This window comes from Ursus americanus, chromosome 2 (genome assembly GCF_024610735.1).
Source record: "Ursus americanus isolate L20-20 chromosome 2, mUrsAme1.1.p, whole genome shotgun sequence".
NCBI classification, from domain to species: Eukaryota; Metazoa; Chordata; class Mammalia; order Carnivora; family Ursidae; genus Ursus; species Ursus americanus.
The window spans coordinates 45,206,348-45,224,544 of NC_142128.1; the positions used below are offsets into that span (position 1 = coordinate 45,206,348).

At 43.7% G+C, this 18,197-nt stretch overlaps 1 protein-coding gene across 7 annotated transcripts in view; it reads right to left on the reverse strand.

The window, feature by feature from the left end:
- DCAF8 (DDB1 and CUL4 associated factor 8) overlaps nucleotides 1-18,197 on the reverse strand; it is a 40,234-nt gene that overhangs the window by 13,772 nt on the left and 8,265 nt on the right. For all 7 annotated transcript variants that reach the window (XM_045783959.2, XM_045783963.2, XM_045783962.2 and 4 more), the window contains 5 exons: nucleotides 13,184-13,258; nucleotides 9,762-10,432; nucleotides 8,674-8,814; nucleotides 7,564-7,658; nucleotides 3,173-3,283 (listed from right to left, as the gene is read on the reverse strand). In XM_045783959.2, coding sequence (XP_045639915.1) covers nucleotides 3,173-3,283; nucleotides 7,564-7,658; nucleotides 8,674-8,814; nucleotides 9,762-10,432; nucleotides 13,184-13,232 — 1,067 coding nt within the window. In that variant the 5' untranslated portion in view covers nucleotides 13,233-13,258. The remainder of the gene's footprint in view (nucleotides 1-3,172; nucleotides 3,284-7,563; nucleotides 7,659-8,673; nucleotides 8,815-9,761; nucleotides 10,433-13,183; nucleotides 13,259-18,197) is intronic.

The window sequence follows — 18,197 nt, forward strand, 5'->3', positions numbered from 1 at the left end:
AAAAGGCATCACCATACTCAAGGTCATCCAGGTTTTCTCCTATGTTATCTCCTAGAAGTTTTATAGTTTGGGGTTCTACTTTTAGGTCTGTGATCCATCTGAGTTCATTTTTGTGAAGGGTATAAGGTGTGTCTAGATTCCTTTTTTTCACATGTGGATGCCTAGCTTTTCCAGCACCATTTGTTGAAGAGATCATCTCTGCTCCATTGTATTGCCTTTATTCCTTTGTCAAAGATAAGTTGACTATATTTACATGTGTCTATTTAGGGCTCTCTATTCTGTTCCACTGATCTATTTATCTATTCTTTAGCCAACAGTACACTGTCTCCATGACTGTAGCTTTACAGGAAGTCTTGAAGTTCGGTAGCGTCAGTCCTCCAACTTTGTTCTTCCCCTTCAATACTGTGTTGGCCGTTATGGATCTCTTGCTTTTTTTTTTTTTTTTTTTAAGATTTTATTTATTTATTTGACAGAGAGAGAGACAGCCAGTGAGAGAAGGAACACAGGCAGGGGGAGTGGGAGAGGAAGAAGCAGGCTCCCAGCGGAGGAGCCTGATGCGGGGCTCGATCCCAGAACGTCAGGATCATGCCCTGAGCTGAAGGCAAACGTAGAACGACTGAGCCACCCAGACGCCCCAGATCTCTTGCCTCTCTATAGAAACTTTAGAATCAGTTTATCAATCCATAAAATAACTTTCTGGGATTTTTACTAGAATTGCACTGAATCAATAGATCAAGTTGGCATCTTCACAATATTGAGTCTTCCTATGCCCTTCACACATTTTACATCAAATAGAGTGGTTTCAGCACTGTCAACAACCTTATGGCATCTCCACAGGCCTTCAGGTACCCACTAGCTTGTTACCTTAAGCCTCTCTCTTCCCTCCTCTCCCCCACCCCACCTCCCCTTAATCTAATGTTCTCTCAGTGTTGCTGGTATCAGCCTAGGGACAGAAAAGCAAAGGGACTATTTATTATTTGTGAGCCAGGGCCTATATCAAAGCCTTTACCGATAAATTTACATGTCAACCAACCACCACACGATTCATTCATCTGATACATTCTCCTTTCCTTCGCTCCTGTCGATTTGTAAGCCAACCTAAAGAGGACTTAGTAGTAGGCATCCACACTTCCACCACCTCCACTTGCCTACTTTACCCTTTCTCCCCCCTACCCCGTTTTTTGGTTATAGGCCAAAAAGCAGGTCTCTCTAGGCTTCCTTTAAATGCTTCTTCACAATACTAAACCAAAATTCAGTATTCCTGACGCAAAGGCCTTGAGGATGAGTAAGCGCTTTCTCTGTACTCCCTTGAAGGAATTCCTTCAGGCTAGAATGAAAGCTAATGGTGCTATGATATAAAATATTCACCAAAAATATTTTCAAATTTGTACTGGAAGGTGAGCTCTTTAGGTTCTTTCAAAGAAAGAGTCAGAAAGGGGAAATTCCAAAACACTCAAATGGCTGAACTGTAGAGGTGCCAGAGAAACTGAACGACCCTAATGTCAGAGAAGAGCTGGGGTGCTGCTCGAAGGGCCAATGCTTGCACAGGGTCAGTGCGCCTCAAAATCTATACATGCCAAGTGAATCGCTTACATCGGCTGAAAATTTGCAATATACAAAGGGACAGAGGATAAAGAGCTGGTAAGAGACAGAAAAATCTAAGTATTCTCTAAATGTTAGAAACTGATTTCTAAATGTTAAATGTTAAACTGATTTGTTTAAATGTTAAAACTGATTTCCAGCCTTAGTCTAACCCTGGCAACATATCAGCTTTGGATTAAGGCATTATCAACTGCAGTTCTTGGCAGATAAAGCCAATTGCTCTAGTATCCTCCAAACATCAAGGACCTAGTGGGTGAATTATCTACGGATACAGACTCTTCAAGCAATCCAGAGCTCTAAGCAGGAAATCCAAACTAGGAAATTCAGTAAACGCTCTATTTGAAAGAGGCAGCACCTGATGACAACAACCCTTTTTAATCAACAGCTTCTTATTTAAAAACAAAAACAAAAAACTACTACTACATATTTGCTATTGGTGAATAAAGGATAGGAATTTGGAAAGCAAAGGAAACAGGAAAAAGAGAGGCACAAAGTTGTCTAATTCTCTTGTGGCAGGATTCTTGAACAAGGGAAGGTCATCTCTCATGTATTTCTAAAAAACTTACCCTATCCCCATGATACTTATCAGTGAAATTAATTTCAGAATACAGTTATAAAAATGTGCTCTTATTTTAAAAGGAAGATAATGCTTTTCACCCCCCATCAGGAAAGCAAAAAGTCCTTCCTTTTTCTAGTGCTCCTCTCCCTCCTCCTTTCCAAACTGATGATCCCTCAGCAAAGGGGGGTGGTATAACCACAAAACAGAGCTCAAATAGGCCTACTTGGTAGGGATGGGATATAGTTTGTGACTAAGGGCCAGAAGGAAACTAAGTGGTACACATGGGGATTGAACCTCTGAACTCTTGTTTTCCTTAGGATATGCCTTAACAGCCAGTGTTAAAACAAACATTAACAGTAACAATGATATCACTACAGAGAAAGAAAACCAGTTCCTGACAGTGGGAGTCAAAAACCCAGAGTTCACACTGAGTACCCCCACTCAAATCATTTCTGTATCTGAAACCAGCATTCAAAGCTTCTAGTACACGTTAATTTATATATGAAAAATAATGGGAAATATTTACTAATTCATTAATTACTAGTAAACCTGGATTTATCAGCTGCTATGTGGGGACCTGGGTCAATTCATCAACTTCTTTAACACATGACAGTCTCAGGTGTCTGGGTGGCTCAGTCACGAAGGCATCTGCCTTCGGCTCAGGTCATGATCCTAGGGTCCTAGGAGTGAGCCCAGTGTCGGGCTCCTTGCTCAGCAGGAAGTCTGCTTCCCTCTCTGCCCCCTCCCCTGCCTCATGCTCTCTCTCACCCTCTCTCAAATAAATAAAATCTTAAAAAAAAAAAGAAAAAAACTTGACAATCTCTATATATGTTAAGCTATCCCTCAGGGATTGTTACATCAGGGAACAGAATGCCTCAGTAGCAGCTTTGGAAGACAGTAAAAAATTCAAGATGGTGGTTAATGGATATTCCAAGGCCATTCACACGGTTCCACAAAGGATCCCAGTGCAGCAGTCTCAAACTCTCAAAGACACAAAAGAGCCAGACTCACCTGACAAACTGGTCTCGTCCACCCACCGCGAACTGGTGGGTATTGGCAGGATTCACATAGATCGTATACAGCCCCACTTTCTTCTCCTTCTCTTTTGTCACCACCAGTTTCCTTTAAGAGTAGAAAAGTGTAAAAGTTACACTCTCTAAAAGACCCAAACGGTCATGGCAAGAGAGAGCACAGACAGTAATGCACACACAGCCAGTAAGACCAGATTCTCACTGAGAAGAAAGAAAAAAGTGGTTTTGTTTGGTCTGAACACTGGAACAAGAAAAAGACAAAAATCAACTCCAAGTATATTTAATAAATGCTACCCTGAGGAGGGAAAAACAAACGCGTAGTGAAATCATTTTCTGGTGTTCCTCAGGACGTGTAAATTAAAGGTTCATAAAAGCATTGCTCCTCAGGTAGTGTCAGTTTAGCTGGAGTCCAACATGATGATGGCCTATCATTAAACAGATGACACCACCCACACCTTCCCATCCTATATAAATACATCCTCCCTATCATCTGCGAGCAGGGAGCAAAAGGAGGATGAATCATAAAAACAGTGGCCAGAAAAGACCTTAAGGTTAGAATCTACCTCCCAGGGGCGCCTGGGTGGCTCAGTCAGTTAAGTGTCTGCCTTCAGCTGGGGTCATGATCTCAGGGTCTTTAGATCAAGCCCTGAGTCGGGCTCCCTGCTCAGTGGGGAGACTGCTTCTCCATCTCCCTGTGCCCCTCTCCCCTGCTTGTGCCCACTCCCTCTAAATAAAATCTTTAAAGAAAAAAAAAAAAAGAATCTACCTCCCAGATTCCACAAAAGTGTGACTTACAACCCTGCTCTAAAAATGCACACTGAAAAACGACAAGCCGCGGCTCTAGCACAGGGACGGTCCAAAGGAAAGCAGCATTCTTCCTTTATCTGAAGCAAGTTAGGAGAGGATATTCTTATGAAGACAGTTGTTTCTAAAGCTGGAAATCACCTCCTCTGGTTGTACCACAAAAAAGGGCGATCCTTAGGAGGGCACTGGGGTCCTGAGGAAAACTCTATAAAATTTTAGAGTTTTAGCCAGAAGATTCTGGCTAAACAGCCATATCTGTCCCAGCGTAAGGGCAGCACGATGAATACTCATCCCAAATCTAAGTGTCCAGCCATTCAAATATGATATCATAGCGATTAGGAAATTTACAGGGAAGGAAAGGGCTGGGTTCTAGCTTTCCTTTTTAATTCTAAGGTTTTGCTCATTCTGTTGTTATGGAAACTGAAAGAAATATAACCATGACAACGAGTTTCTTTGTAAAGAAATGATTTTAGCATCCTCTCCGCATGGTCAAAGTCCCTCCAGCCTAGAACTGCTCTAAGCAAAGTGGAGAGATTTTACTTGATTTTAAAATCTCTGTAAGCTTTTCACTGAAACAGTACATGGGGCGCCTAGGAGTCTCAGTCGGTGAAGCGTCTGCCTTCAGCTCAGGTCATGATCCCAGGGTCCTGGGATCGAGACTGCATTGGGCTCCCCGCTGAGCAGGGAGCCTGCTTGTCCCTCTCACTCTGCCCCTCCTAACCCCCCACTTGTGTGCTCCTACTCTCTCTCAAATAAATAATAAATAAAATCTTTAAAAAAGAAACAGTGCATGAAGATCATTAAAAACGAATGCCATTAGAGAAAACACACACATACACAACCCTCAAAAACACAAGGGAGAAAACACATCCAAAACGAGTTTAAGGAACAAAACTAGCAATGGAGAAGAGCAGCTCTAATCGAGTTTTAGACGGGGAAAAGCAGACACTGCTCTGTTTCACAAGATCATCTCATTTTCTAAGCAATGTGGATTTTCAGAAGGAGAGAGTCAGACAAACATAAAGTTGACCATGTGGAAGCAAAAGGAAGAAACCAAAAGGACAGATTATGAAACAGGGCTCCACCATCCTGTAATCCTGACAACGAGCTCAATCGTTCTAATGCCTCAATTTATTCATCTGAAATGAAAAAGTCTCTCTCCCAATGGATAAATGCAGAGTACCCTGGGCTCTCTGGGGAACTGGCAGAGGTGCTATAAAAATGATTAATCATGGCAGTAGGGGAAAAAAATTTTTTTTCACATCAGAAGGATGGAGCACATGAAAGCATAAGAAACAAACTTACCAAATTTTGCCTTAAAATTTGCAGTTTTTTTAGTAAGCAGGTATGTTCCAACAAAAAGTGAAAAATAACTACAGATCAGGCCAAAGAAGTCCTCTGAAGAATATTTCAAACTGGCTTCCGCTGGCTAAAGGGATATCCCACCCACAGCCCCAAATCCCACTCTTTTCCTAAGATGTCAGCCAATCTTACCAGCTTCCAGAGACAGAGCCATCATAAATACACAAGAGAAAAGTTCCCATGATGCCAGCTTCACACGAAAACGCCTCTGATGTAAGCGGAAGTTCACGCACCAGCTTAACACGTAAGGGCAGCTTGGATTCTCCAGCCATGACCTTACATTCAGTCCCCCACCTCAGTCAAGCTTTCTACTTCTTCAACCCCTAAAGCAAAAAATTTTTGAAAATTCACAGTCTCTTATTCCCCCAAATCTAGACTCTGGGCCTCCTTCTCCTTCAAGTTTCTCCTGTGTTCCCTCTTTGAATGTCTATCCCATCCATCAGGACTTGCATCCAGAGCCACTGCTCATGTCGTTTCATTCCAAATCCAATCATCTGCCCAAGTCATCTGTTTTGCCCATTTGTCCCCAACTCCTTGTGATCTAACGGTGATTTTCCTATGACCTGGCACTCAGGATAAGCTCCCACTCTGCTTCAAAACTCTCGACCAGAGCAGACCAAACAAACTTAGCCCATTTGTCTCATCTCTGTGCTTCCCCTCCCCTCTGGAACTCCAAAATGAAAACAACAAGGGGCACCTGGGTGGCTCAGTGGTTACGTCAAGCATCCTCTTCTGCTCAGGTCATGATCCCAGGGTCCTGAGATCGAGCCCCACACTGGGCTCCCTGCTCAGTGGGGAGTCTGCTTCTCCCTCTGCCTCTGCCTGCTGCTCCCTCCACTTGTGCGCTCGCTACCCCCCCCATAAATAAATACAATCTTAAAAAAGAAAGAAAAATAAAGAAGGAAAAATAAAAGTCTAATAATAACCGACCCTGAGATTATATTCCCTAAATTAGCTTATCTTCTACTTGTACGCTATGGAAGTCAATGACATCCCTTACTTAATGTTGTTAATGACATACAAGACTTGTCAAAATTTTTAAGACTAACGAGACCATAAATAATCTAGATCATTCATTAACAAGGTAGCAATTAAATAAACTGTGTTACACCAATGCTGTAATGTACCATGCATGGTTAAGTAGAAAGATCTTTATGGTCTGATGTAGAAAGATCTCCAAAACACTTTCAACATGAAGAAAGCAAACTGCAGAAGCCTACAATGTCTGTATGTTTATATATACATATATTTAATCCCATTTATGGGGGAAAGTGTATATCTTAAGATACATAACGTATACAAACAGGATTGGAAAGGTATTCCAAAATTTTTAACAGTGGCTACCAATAGTTAGAAAAGTGGGGGCAGGGAGGTGTGCATTAGGGAGCATTTACATTTTGCCCATATACTTTATTAGAATTTTTTAAACAAGGTGTATTTGCTTATTATAGGAACAATTAAAATTTTTAAAAACTAAAATAATTAGTAGCTATAGCATAATCAGTTCCAAACGTGGTGCCAGACACTATGCTGGGGCATCAAGGACATTCTCAACAACACTCACGCAGACGAGAGAGAGAAATACTGCTCGGTTATGCCCAAAGTAAGGCTAGAGAGGTTCAGAATGGTTAGACAGTAGTGCCTGAGCTGCAATCTGACCCAGGCCTGTCCAGATTCAAATAAGATGCTCTGTTCTTTCTATGACATCACATAGCTGATGAGGGATGTGATTTATCCATGAACCTCAAATCCATGTAAAAAGGAACTGTGATAGGACAGAACTCTATTACAGCTACTAACAGTTTTATGCAAGATTTACCCTTTGTTTACATGTTTCTATACATAATTGAACTGAAAACTACATAGGACCATATCTCTAAGCTGCTCCGTAGAGTAATGTGCTTCCTGCGGGTGAGCTGAGTGGCACCCAAGTGGATGGGGAGGAGATCAACAAGTGATTACAGCCCACACGGAAGATCACTGAATCTTGTTTTAGAAATGAAGGCAGACTGAACAGGACTGTACTGCCGGGAAGCAGACAAACAACAAAGAAGGGAGGAAGTGCCCAGAGCCTCAATCTGCTTCTTAGCACAGACACAGAGGGACCCTCTGGATTGACCAGAGAGGTGGGCATTACCTAGGACAGGCTGGGTATTTTCAAGGCCAAGAGGTCCAGCTCTGTAAAAACATCACTGCTATACTTACGAAGCTGGCCGGTCTTGTCTGAGGTCAATGGTGAAGACAACTGCATCTTCACCTGCAGAAAGGAACGTACAGGGAGAGTCCGGTTCCAGGGCCAACTGAGGGACAAAAAGACAAAGGTTTCTATAGAATTAGAAGCCATCTAGTTCATTCCTTTATCTTTAGGAAGGATAGCATTTTAAATGTCTCAGCAAGAGACATGTCTAGCTTTTTGTTGTAAAACCCCAGGAAAGGAATAAACCCATTCTCTCTTGTTCTACATGAATTTGTCACAGCTTGTTTATTCTATACAAGTCAAAAGGACAACTAAGTCCCTAAGGGATCTGAATAGTGATACCAAAGAAAAACATCACCATTAAGGTTCATTCTCAAACAAAATCAATTAAACTCTCAGGTGGGGAGAGAAATGGTGCCCAAGTTTCACTTCCTACACCCTAGTTGTAAAAATTAGTTTACTAATGGGTTGAAGGTAGGCTTAAGAATCAAACAAATAGGTAACTTCCATATTTTCTGAGCCACGTGGGCTAGAGAAGGATACTCCAGACCCACCTACAGATCAGCTTAGGGTTTGTCAGAGGGCCACCCTCCTTCTACAGCACGACCGCTCTGAGACAGGCGGCTCTCAGCTCCTCACTGGCTGCCCCATGACCGTCTGTTCTATATTCCCAGTCCTAAATAGGGCTTCCATAAATAGTGCTTGTCTGTGCTCTGAGACCTGAGAGAAGTTGGAGCTCTCGCACATGAGGAGCCGACCACTAGGACCTTGGAGCTGTTAAGGTGTTCTAGATACAATCAAAGTAAATTTAAGAGGTTTGGAAGGCGCAGGAGACCTCAAGGATTTCCAAACCAACCGCCGGTCAGCTTAGGGGTTAGGTATCATCAACTGAATGCTGCACGTGCAAGATCTAGAAAGCTTTCAAGTACTTCACTTGCAGGAAGTTTAGGGTGGCTGCTTTTTCTCCTTTCTATCTACAAACTTTAGGACGAAAAAGGTGAGGCAGGTGACCATGCCGAAGGAGACACAATGGGCAGAGATCCGGGAAGGCCCTGGCTGAGATCCTCGGTTGAGGAGTTAGACCGCACAACCGTGGCGGCAAGAGCTTACTTACTGACCTTGTGGGACGCTCCCTTGTGCTGGGCCACACGCTTCGTATTCTTGCAACACTGTGTGGCAGACAGCTCTGCTACCCGCACCTGCCCATCACGGGCACACATGGCCAGGGTAGAATCACCACTGTTAGGAAGGAACTTGGCCTGGGATGTTAATGAAAAAAGGGACATACAAAAGAAACTGAGGAGGTGAATTTGAGAGGGGAAAACTGTAGTAACAAACCCAACCCATCCCTTTGGTTGAACAACAGCTGGAAACTTAGCTCTCCTCGTCTTCTACCACTGGCTCAAGTACAATCTCTTTCAAGAGTTAAAGAGGGAGCTTCTGATGCAAGAGAGCATTTCAGATGACTCTGTAAGGCTGACCTGGTACAGGTCAGTGCTCGAGTGAACTAGGACTACGCCTACTAGGGGAGAAACGTAAGGAAAAAAGGAGGAAAACCTATCTTGATTCAGGAAGCAAACAGAAATTTGCTACAAAGACAAAGGAAACCAGAGGGGATGTTGGGGAAGAGATCACGCCTAGGAAATGAGTGCTACTACCACCATGATGGATAGGGCCGGTGAGTAAACAGAGAATAACAATGCTAACGAACACTCATCACATGATTTATTAAGCACCAGGCATGGTTCTGAACTGCTTAACTTCCATTGTTGTCTAACTCTCATGGTCCTCTGTGTTCTTAGCTCTACACTACAGATAAATAAACTGAAGACAGAGATTAAAGAATGTGCCCAAGATCACAAAGCTAGTAAGGGGTAGGGCCAGGAACTGAGCTCAGTCTGGCTCCAGAGCCTCCGCTCTGACACTGTGTGCCTTCCCCCAGGGCACATTTACTACCTTCCTGAGGACTTCCAAGTACCCCACCAAAGTGAGGCTTCCAACTGCCTCTGAGCTTAGGGCAGACAAAAGGCTGCCATGGGCCCTTCAGTGCACGTAATTCCTCTAGGGCATCATGGAAGCCACAGCAGGACTGAGTCCTGACGCCCAATTCCTACCACAACTCGCTGTCAGCTCCCACGCCAGGCATCTCAGGCTTGTCTAACTCCTGCCTGACTTTCTCAACCACTGTTCTGCCCCCTTGCCTCACCTGGAAGACATTGCTTTTGTGGCCGCTCTCAAAGTCCAGTACTGGCTGCCGCCGCACCCAGTCCCAAACCACCACCTTCAGGTCATCGCTGCCACTGGCCAACCAGGTGCCGCGCTGGTTAAAGTGCAGGGTGTTGACACAACCAGTATGGCCCTCGAGCCCATGCTGCAGGCGGAAGCGCTGCACAAAGACTCTGGCTCCACAAGCCTCATACACAAAGCGGGCACTGGAACCCAGCTCCCGCTCCCGAAGAGCAGGAAGGGCTTGCCAGCGAGGGCGGGGTAGGGCGGATGTCTCTGAAGACACCCAGTCCTCCAGGGCCCGCTCATCATCTGACGAGTCCTGGTCACGGTTGGCCCGCTTCCGCTGGACACGGCGCCGAGGATGCTCTTCTTCCTCCTCCTCTTCTTCCTCTTCTTCCTCTGAGCGGTCATGGACCTGGTTTTCGTCGTTGATGGAGTAATGGCCAGTGTCCTCCATGCTGTCAGAGTCCTTGTCTTCACCTGAGCTCTCTGTGTCTGTACCCCGACTTCCTGTGCTGGTGCGGTTGGGGCCGCCATCATCCCCAGTCAAGCTCAAGCTCAGGTCCGAGGCCTCCACTTCAATGCCTGAGGATGTCTCCCTGCCCTCCTCAGCGCCAGACATCTCCTCTGGACTGCTAGACAGGCTTCCTGCATGTTAGTGACGAACAGGTACGTGAGGGGGAAAATAAGGAAATGGGACAGTGATCAGAAGGATGCCCCTTCTTAGTCCAAGAAATCATCCCACCAAAAGATCCAGACACCAACTTCGGTTAAAGCATCTTTGTTCAAATGCTTACAAAGACTACCTTCTGAGGGGGAATCTTGTAAAGGATAAGAAACTGAAAAGATTAAGACCAAAGCCACAGGCAAATAAAGGTACTTGAACACAAGTGAAGAACTGCAGGACAGCCTAAGAGTCGGACAAATTCTCTCACTCTTGCAAAGCATGGACGGGCTGTGTCTAAGAACATCTGATACAACCTCCCTGAGCTCTGTTCTGCTGGACGCACACCATTAGCCACAGCAGGTAATGAAACCGAACATAAGAAAAAAGTATAGCCGTCCCCAGCAAGAGCTGGTAGAGACATCTTCTTACAGAAAAGCAGAAAATAACAGATTAAAATCATTCTGACAATGGGTGTGGAGTTGAACTATTTTCTACTTCAAGAAAGCACCACTCCCCCCCCTCCTAAATCCTGATTTCTTCCCTTGAGGTCCTAAAATCCACGAACAATCCAGAGGAAGTAGAAGGGACACGTGGGGATTATGGTCATTAGAATGGGTTCTTGCCCACTTTTCTCTAATAAATGTATTCTGACTCCCATTCATTTGGTCATGCTAATACTACTATTAGTTATAGGAGCTCTTTATTGAGGTAGAGTTTTATCAGGAAGCATACACAAAAGTGATAAAAAGCAGGGCCAGGAGACTGGTACATTAGAAGGAAAGTTCACCATACCCTCGGTCTGCCACGTTGGTGGTTATAGAACTGGTCACTCTGAGCAATCTAACCCCGTCAATTAGACCCCGCATTCTCCCATCTAACGGCAGCCAAATCACATTTCAGGAGGCACTCCCGCCATGTGCTGGAGCCATACGACCACAGCTTCCACACTGAAGCCAACGTATGTAGGAAGGAAGGCAGGAATGAGAACTTTAAACACTGTTCACAGCCTCCCTTCCTGATGATTACAAACTTTACCTGGCCAGAAGGAAAGGCTGTTAGGAACAGCAGACCAGCTATGTGTGACGGTGGCAGGAGCTATCCAACCCCACAAGGACGTTGAAAGGATTCCAAGTAGCGCCTGACAGCTTAGTCACCTGGGTAGAGCAGTAATTTCCAAAGATCTCTGCAGCAATGGGACCCCTGCACGACAAACTCTCAGGCAAAACCCACCACAGAAAACAGATGAACAATACAAGCACTTTGGTTCAAATGGTGACAGAAGGTGGGGAGACTTGTAAACAGCTCTTTTCAGAAAGCACCTCGACTAAGATCCCAGCATGAAAACAACGGGTGTAGGAACTGGAAGAAAAAGGGGAAAAGTGCAGCAATTTGCTCCTAGGAACTACGCGTGCTGAGACTGCTGTGTATGCTGAGACAGATTAGTAGTTGTGGCTTCTCAAACACGACTGGCTTTGAAACTGGGAGTGGTGAGGAAGGATAAAACACCACACATTCACTTCTGTGGAGAAGGAAAACTAAAACACCAAAACCCCTAGCATTTTTTGTTAAAATTATGATTAACCAATCAAGACAACTTGGGGGCTCTACCATATTAACATAAGGGCCAGAGTAAATCACAACCTCAGCAAGGGGACCCTAACAGTCAATGACCAAGAGCCAGAGGTCAGCAAATATTTTCTATAAAGGGCCTTCAGAGGCCACATGGATCTCTGTCACAAGTACTCAACTCCACTGTTGAGCACAAAAGCGGCCATAAGCACCATGTGAATGAGTGGGGCATGACCGTGTTCCAATAAACTTTACAGAAACAGTGGCAGGCTGGATCTGGCCTGTGGGCCATAGTCTGCCAATCCCGGATCTAGCTGCTGGCCAAATTCCAAATCAATTATATACCTCAAACCACGCTAGAACCCTGAGTCTCTCAACTAAGCCCAGTGAAAACTCTTTCCCAGTGAAAACCATTTTCTTTTACAGAAGATGAATGAACAGCACTGGTAAGACGAAAGCACAGGGTCAATAAAACAGCATATTAAAAATCTCACTTTCCCTTACTCAACTTCACTGCTCTACCAATCTCATCAACTAGAATTGAGCCTATAATCCTGACCTGCAACACACTGAAGAATGCTGAATGCTGTGCTGCCTAATTATATCCATTTGAAGGACATTTCTCTTGTTTAGAAGCTGGCTGAGGGTCGAAGCATTAATCGAATCATCCATTATCGAAACCTTGATTTTCTACCTTCGAACGTGCCCTGTACCCAGTGAGTTCACACCTACAAAGCACACAGGCCAGCCCTCACTCTAGTCGGTTTAGGCTGTAACTTCATCTCTCGTCTGCTGTCTCTACCGAACTAGGACCTGCCATAGAAAGAGACCTCTCATCACAACTGGGGAACCTTACCTTCCCACAGCTCCCTTGTTTCCACCACCAACTCATCTTTTTCTCCTAGGTCTCGTCCACTCTTACAACCTTTTAGAATTCCAAACTACTTGAACTCCTCCCAATGGCACACCTCTATTATTGATCTTCTGGAAACAGAAGTTGAAGGAACAAAAGCACCAGACAGTCCAGGGTGTCTCCTGTGTAGTTTCCTACACACAAAACAACACAGGAAGGATCCACTCTTAGGAAAGATTTCCTTCCCTCCACTAAAATCCAGGTTTCTACGTTCTTTGGGGGAGGAGGAGAACCTCAGGTGGCCCCTTACCATTGGCTAAGTCTGTTTTGCCATCCGCGCTGCTCCCTTTGCTGGACATCTTGAATGATGCTTACTGTGGCCAGCCTGCATTTAGGAGAGGAAGAAAATGAAACAATTAGGAAATAATCTGGGAGAGAAGATAAAAGTGACGGGACATTTAACCATGCACAGCCTTTGTCATTTTCATAAAAATGATTTTTTGAGGGGTGCTTGTCTTAGTCAGTGAAGCATGCGACTCTTGCTCTCAGAGTTGGAAGTTCGAGCCTCATGATGGGTGTAGAGACTACTTAAAAAAAAAAAAAAAAAGTTTTGAGCGTGTGCTCAACAGAGCTTGTCAGCTGCTGAAATCATACCGGATCCCCCTCCCCCATGTCTAAATTTCATGAAGGAACATATCTTTGGGAAGTCAACTGCCATCTCTTTACCTGACTAGCTGGCAGTGATTTCTGAGACGGGAAAGAAGGAACTGAGATCAAACCTGCACCAGCAGCATATACCCAGTGACAGGTACTACAAGCAGAGAGCCCTAACACAAAAAGCCAGCTTCAGCCTTGCCCTCTAGACGAGAATCTTCTGTTGTAAATTTAGTCATATGTGTCATCCATAAATTCTATGAAAGACACATCTTCGTAACACGAAGAGGTGGGTTAGACTCTGAATATCACCTTACACACAAATCAACAGAGACAGAAAAGACCATGCTATGGGGGTGACAGCTTGGGCTGTATGTTCACACAGATGCCAAGTTTCGAACTTACAGGCACCGATACTAAGGATTATAAGAAGCAGAGCCAAATTAGAATTCAGGAGCACTCTCCTCCCAAGAAAGAACCTATAAGGTGTCTTTTTTCCTCTTGCAACTAAGCCTCCAAGTCCACAGCTGGGAAGAAAAGGGCCACATTTCCATTAAACCATCTCAGTCCATTTCAAAAGTGGCAAATGTTATTTCACCTAATTCCACCAACTTTCACCAGATTTGTCTGTTTGGCAAAGCCCTATCTGGGAATCAGGATACCTAGCTTTTTTCCTTTCATACCACTGTAACACATTCATTATTTTTACAGGGCCTCACTCCCACCTCGAGCAAATTCCAAAGAGCAAAGAATAATATTATTCAGACCAGAATTTTGTTAAGCCCTTTCAGTGCCTGGACAAAAGGCACTGGTCAAAGACAAAGTATGATTATGACTCCAGTCCTCGTACCCAGGCACACTGGCTTCTAATCTTTCAACAGCCCTTTCATTCCCCTAACAATTATCCCAGAAGCAGCCCCATCCTTATCCTGACCCCCTACTCTCCTCTACAGAAATCCAAGTTGCTTCAAAAACCGTCCCTGGCCAAGAGACAGCTGCCCAAAGCTTGCTCCATAGGCCGAAGCGGGGCAGGGGTGGTGGTGGGGTAGAAAAAATGCACGGGCAGGACCGAGGCTGAGTCCGAGGAAGGACCTGGAAGGGTGCTGGGAGACAACGCCAACAAAGCACAGATTTGTGAAGCCACATCAAAAACACCAGTGAAGAGCAGTTTGCAGAGCAGCCTGTTTTCCTCCTCCTACTCCGAGGAGGTGTTTTTGCATGGCATTCTTCACACGGCACTGGCTTTTTCCTGTTGGTAGTCCCTGTTTATACTCTTGAGCATCTCGGCATATCTTCTTCCCCACCTAGGGTTTAAGTTAATTACATTAACCGCAAAAGTCCTGCAAGGTGGGGAAAACAAGTGCACTGCTTTGTAAGATTAAAAGCTCAGGTCATAAGCACACGCTCTGGTCAACAGAGAAGAGATCTGATGTTTTCTCACCTCCAGAAGCAAAACTCTCAACCATACCATACTTGTCCACCCCACCATGATCACCTTCCAAAGAAGAAAGTGGCTCCACAGACCCTTTCTCAAAACTGAATTGCATCAATTCCTACAGAAGCTCAGACCGCCTGAGCTACAGACACAGAAGGCACTAGAAAACCCATTTGCTCTCCCACCCCCGTGACTGGGAGGAGCCAGAGCTCTTAGCCCTCAGAGGCGGGAAATGCAAATGGTTCAACCTATCCTGAGAGGTTGCAGGGCTTGTCTTTGGGGAAAATGGTTTAAGGCTCTTACAAAAAGAGCTCTTTTTGAGAAAGAAAGTTGACAGAATGTATTGCTAAATTCAGAAACAGGGACAACCATGTGAATGCTCATGCCAACTCTGTTTAATCACTGAGTTGGTAGGCAGACAGCTTCTAAAGGTCACATTTTAGGGGCCACAGAGTTTAGCAAAATTTGTTCTAGATTGAAAATTAGTCCAGGGTTGTAGTATCAGCTAAGTCATTAGCATCCTTTCTGACCATGGATGAGCAACTTAACCTTCTCTAGACTTCATTTTCTTTTTTTTGTAAAATAGTATTAGTGATTCCAGAGATGGTAGCGGTAGGTAGAATTATATGGTAAAAGTTCTGCAGCAGGATGATCTGGAACAGTGGTCTCAAGACTGATCATGCACTCCTACCAGTGACAGGTTTTACCATGAATCCTCGACACGTGCGCAGTACATCACGCATCTAATCAAGTCACATGAAACACTATGTTTAATTTTTCTAGAAAAAAACAAATTCCAACGTTCTTTTTCTATACATCACTGGACCATCTTCAATACCCCTTGGGGTGCACACTTTCTCCCTCTGGAGGACCGCTTTTTTAAAAATCCAAGAAATGATGACAATAATATACAATCACTTTGGAAATGACCTGTTAGTCTTATCGTATACATTTCTATCAGAATGAAGAAATTAAAAACCATCTCAACTCTGGGGCCGGAATTAAAGTATCCAAATTAAAACAGGCAAGATGCCATGACGGCCCTTGGTCCCAAGTACAGAAGCCACTCCAGTATCTTTCATCACCAAAGAATATAACCTTATTTTACAATCAGAAGTTAGGGACCACACTTGACCCGAACATAAATTACCTTCTCCATTCTTTAATGCACTACATTCCCAACAAATCCACTGCTTTTACCTTGATCGATTTCCATGTAAAATCCAGTCCAGAGCAAACCAATCTGAGCCTGGAAGAGCTGATGAGCTCACTGTCCCAGGTAGCTGGGGGAGTTTAATTAGATTAGCTCTACTGCCTACACTCTAAAAATAACCATAACCCCTGCCAAACTGAAGGTTAAAGAGTAAACTATTGGGGGATGGGGAAAAAAGAACCAGGTGTCATTTTAATTTCTACCCAAGAAATTCCAGTGACCTAGATTTCTCTTGTGTTAATAAAAAGGCTTTAAATTTTTAACCAAATATATGACAAATTATTAACTGAAAACCAAGCAAAGGGGCAGTTAATACAGTGTATTAAAGTACTTTGTGGAAGAGGTACCAAACATCTCTTGTTCAATACACCACATACACCAGAACAGGACATCAAATGCAAAGAAAAAAAAAAAAAAGACAAGAAAAAGGCAAGAAAAAAAAAGAACACAAAAAAACTTGATTCATAAGCTATATAATATACAAAAACTAACTCAAAATGGATCATAGACCTAAATGAAAAAGCTCAAACAATATAACTTCCAGAAGAAAACAAAGAAGATAACGCTTGTGACACAGGTTAGACAAATATTTCTTGAGACAAGGACTCAAAAACAAAAAACAAAAAAAACCCATAAACTGTGAAAGAAAAAATTAAGTAACTGGACATATCAAAATAAAAATTTATTCTTCAAGAGACACTACTAAGAAAATGAAAAGACAAGCTATGGACTAGAAGAAATATCTGCAGGAGGCAGATTTCATGGAGGGCAGCAGCCAAAATCTACCTCTCACAGCTAAAGAACAATCGCCTAAAAAGATGCTCAATGTTATCAGTCATTAGGGAAATACAAATTAAAACTACAATAAACCTCTATATACCTATTAGAACGGCTAAAATTTATTAAAATAATAATAACGAAAGCTTCCTTTATCAAGTGCTAACAAGGAAGGGAGCAACTAAAGTCCCACACGCTGCCGGTAGAAATGCAAAATGGCAGTCACTTTGGAAAACAGTTTGGCAGTTTTTTATAAAATCAAACACAGGAATCCCACTAAGGTACGCACTCAAGAAAAATGAAAATATATGTTCACCCAGAAACCTACAGGTGAATGTTTTCTTTAGTGGCTTTATTTAGATTCACCAAAAACTGGGAACAATCAAATGTTCTTCAGCCAGGTTATCGTTAATACATAAGTTGTGGTCCATCCACACGACGGACTACTACTGAGCAATAAAAAGGAATGACTTACTGACACACACAGCAATGTGGATGGATGGCAAATATGTCAAGCTAAGTCAAAGAAGCAAGACTCCGACAGCTACATCATATGATTCCATTCATGGGACATGCTTTAAAAAAAAAAAAAAAAAACTATAGGGACAGCCAGCCACGCAGAACAGTGGTGGCTGGGGGTGGGAGAAGAGAACTGACCACAAACAGGCATGAGAAGCCTTCTGGAAGTGATGGAAACGTTCTATGCCTCGACCGTGGTGGTGTCCTGTGACTATGTGTTTACCAGAATCCACAGAATGAGTCACCGAGAAAAGGTGCAAATTTTACATGTACGTAAATGATACCTCAAGAAATGTGGCCGATAAAACGGGAATAAGAGAAGGGATGTGGGAGGAAGAAGTCAGGCAAAGCGTTAAATGACGGACAAAGCCCAAGAACTAAAATTAAAAATATTAAATTCTTGGGGCCGGGGTGCCTGGGTGGCCCAGCTGGTGGAGCATCCAACTCTCAGTCTGCGCTCAGCTCTTGATTTCAGGATCGCAGTTCAAGCCCTGTGCTGGGCTCCATGCAAGGTGTGGAGCCTACTTAAAAAATAATAATAATCAGAATGTAATTAAAAATACTAAGTCCTCAACGCTGTGACTATTAACAGAAGTTAGCTAAAGCAGTCATATGCCACAGTAAATGAGAGCAAAACATCACTTCTTGTTTAAAAAAGAAAGTACAGGAGGAGTTTGGCTTCGACTGAAGCCACTGTGATTTACCAGTAACACCATGAAAGGCCAA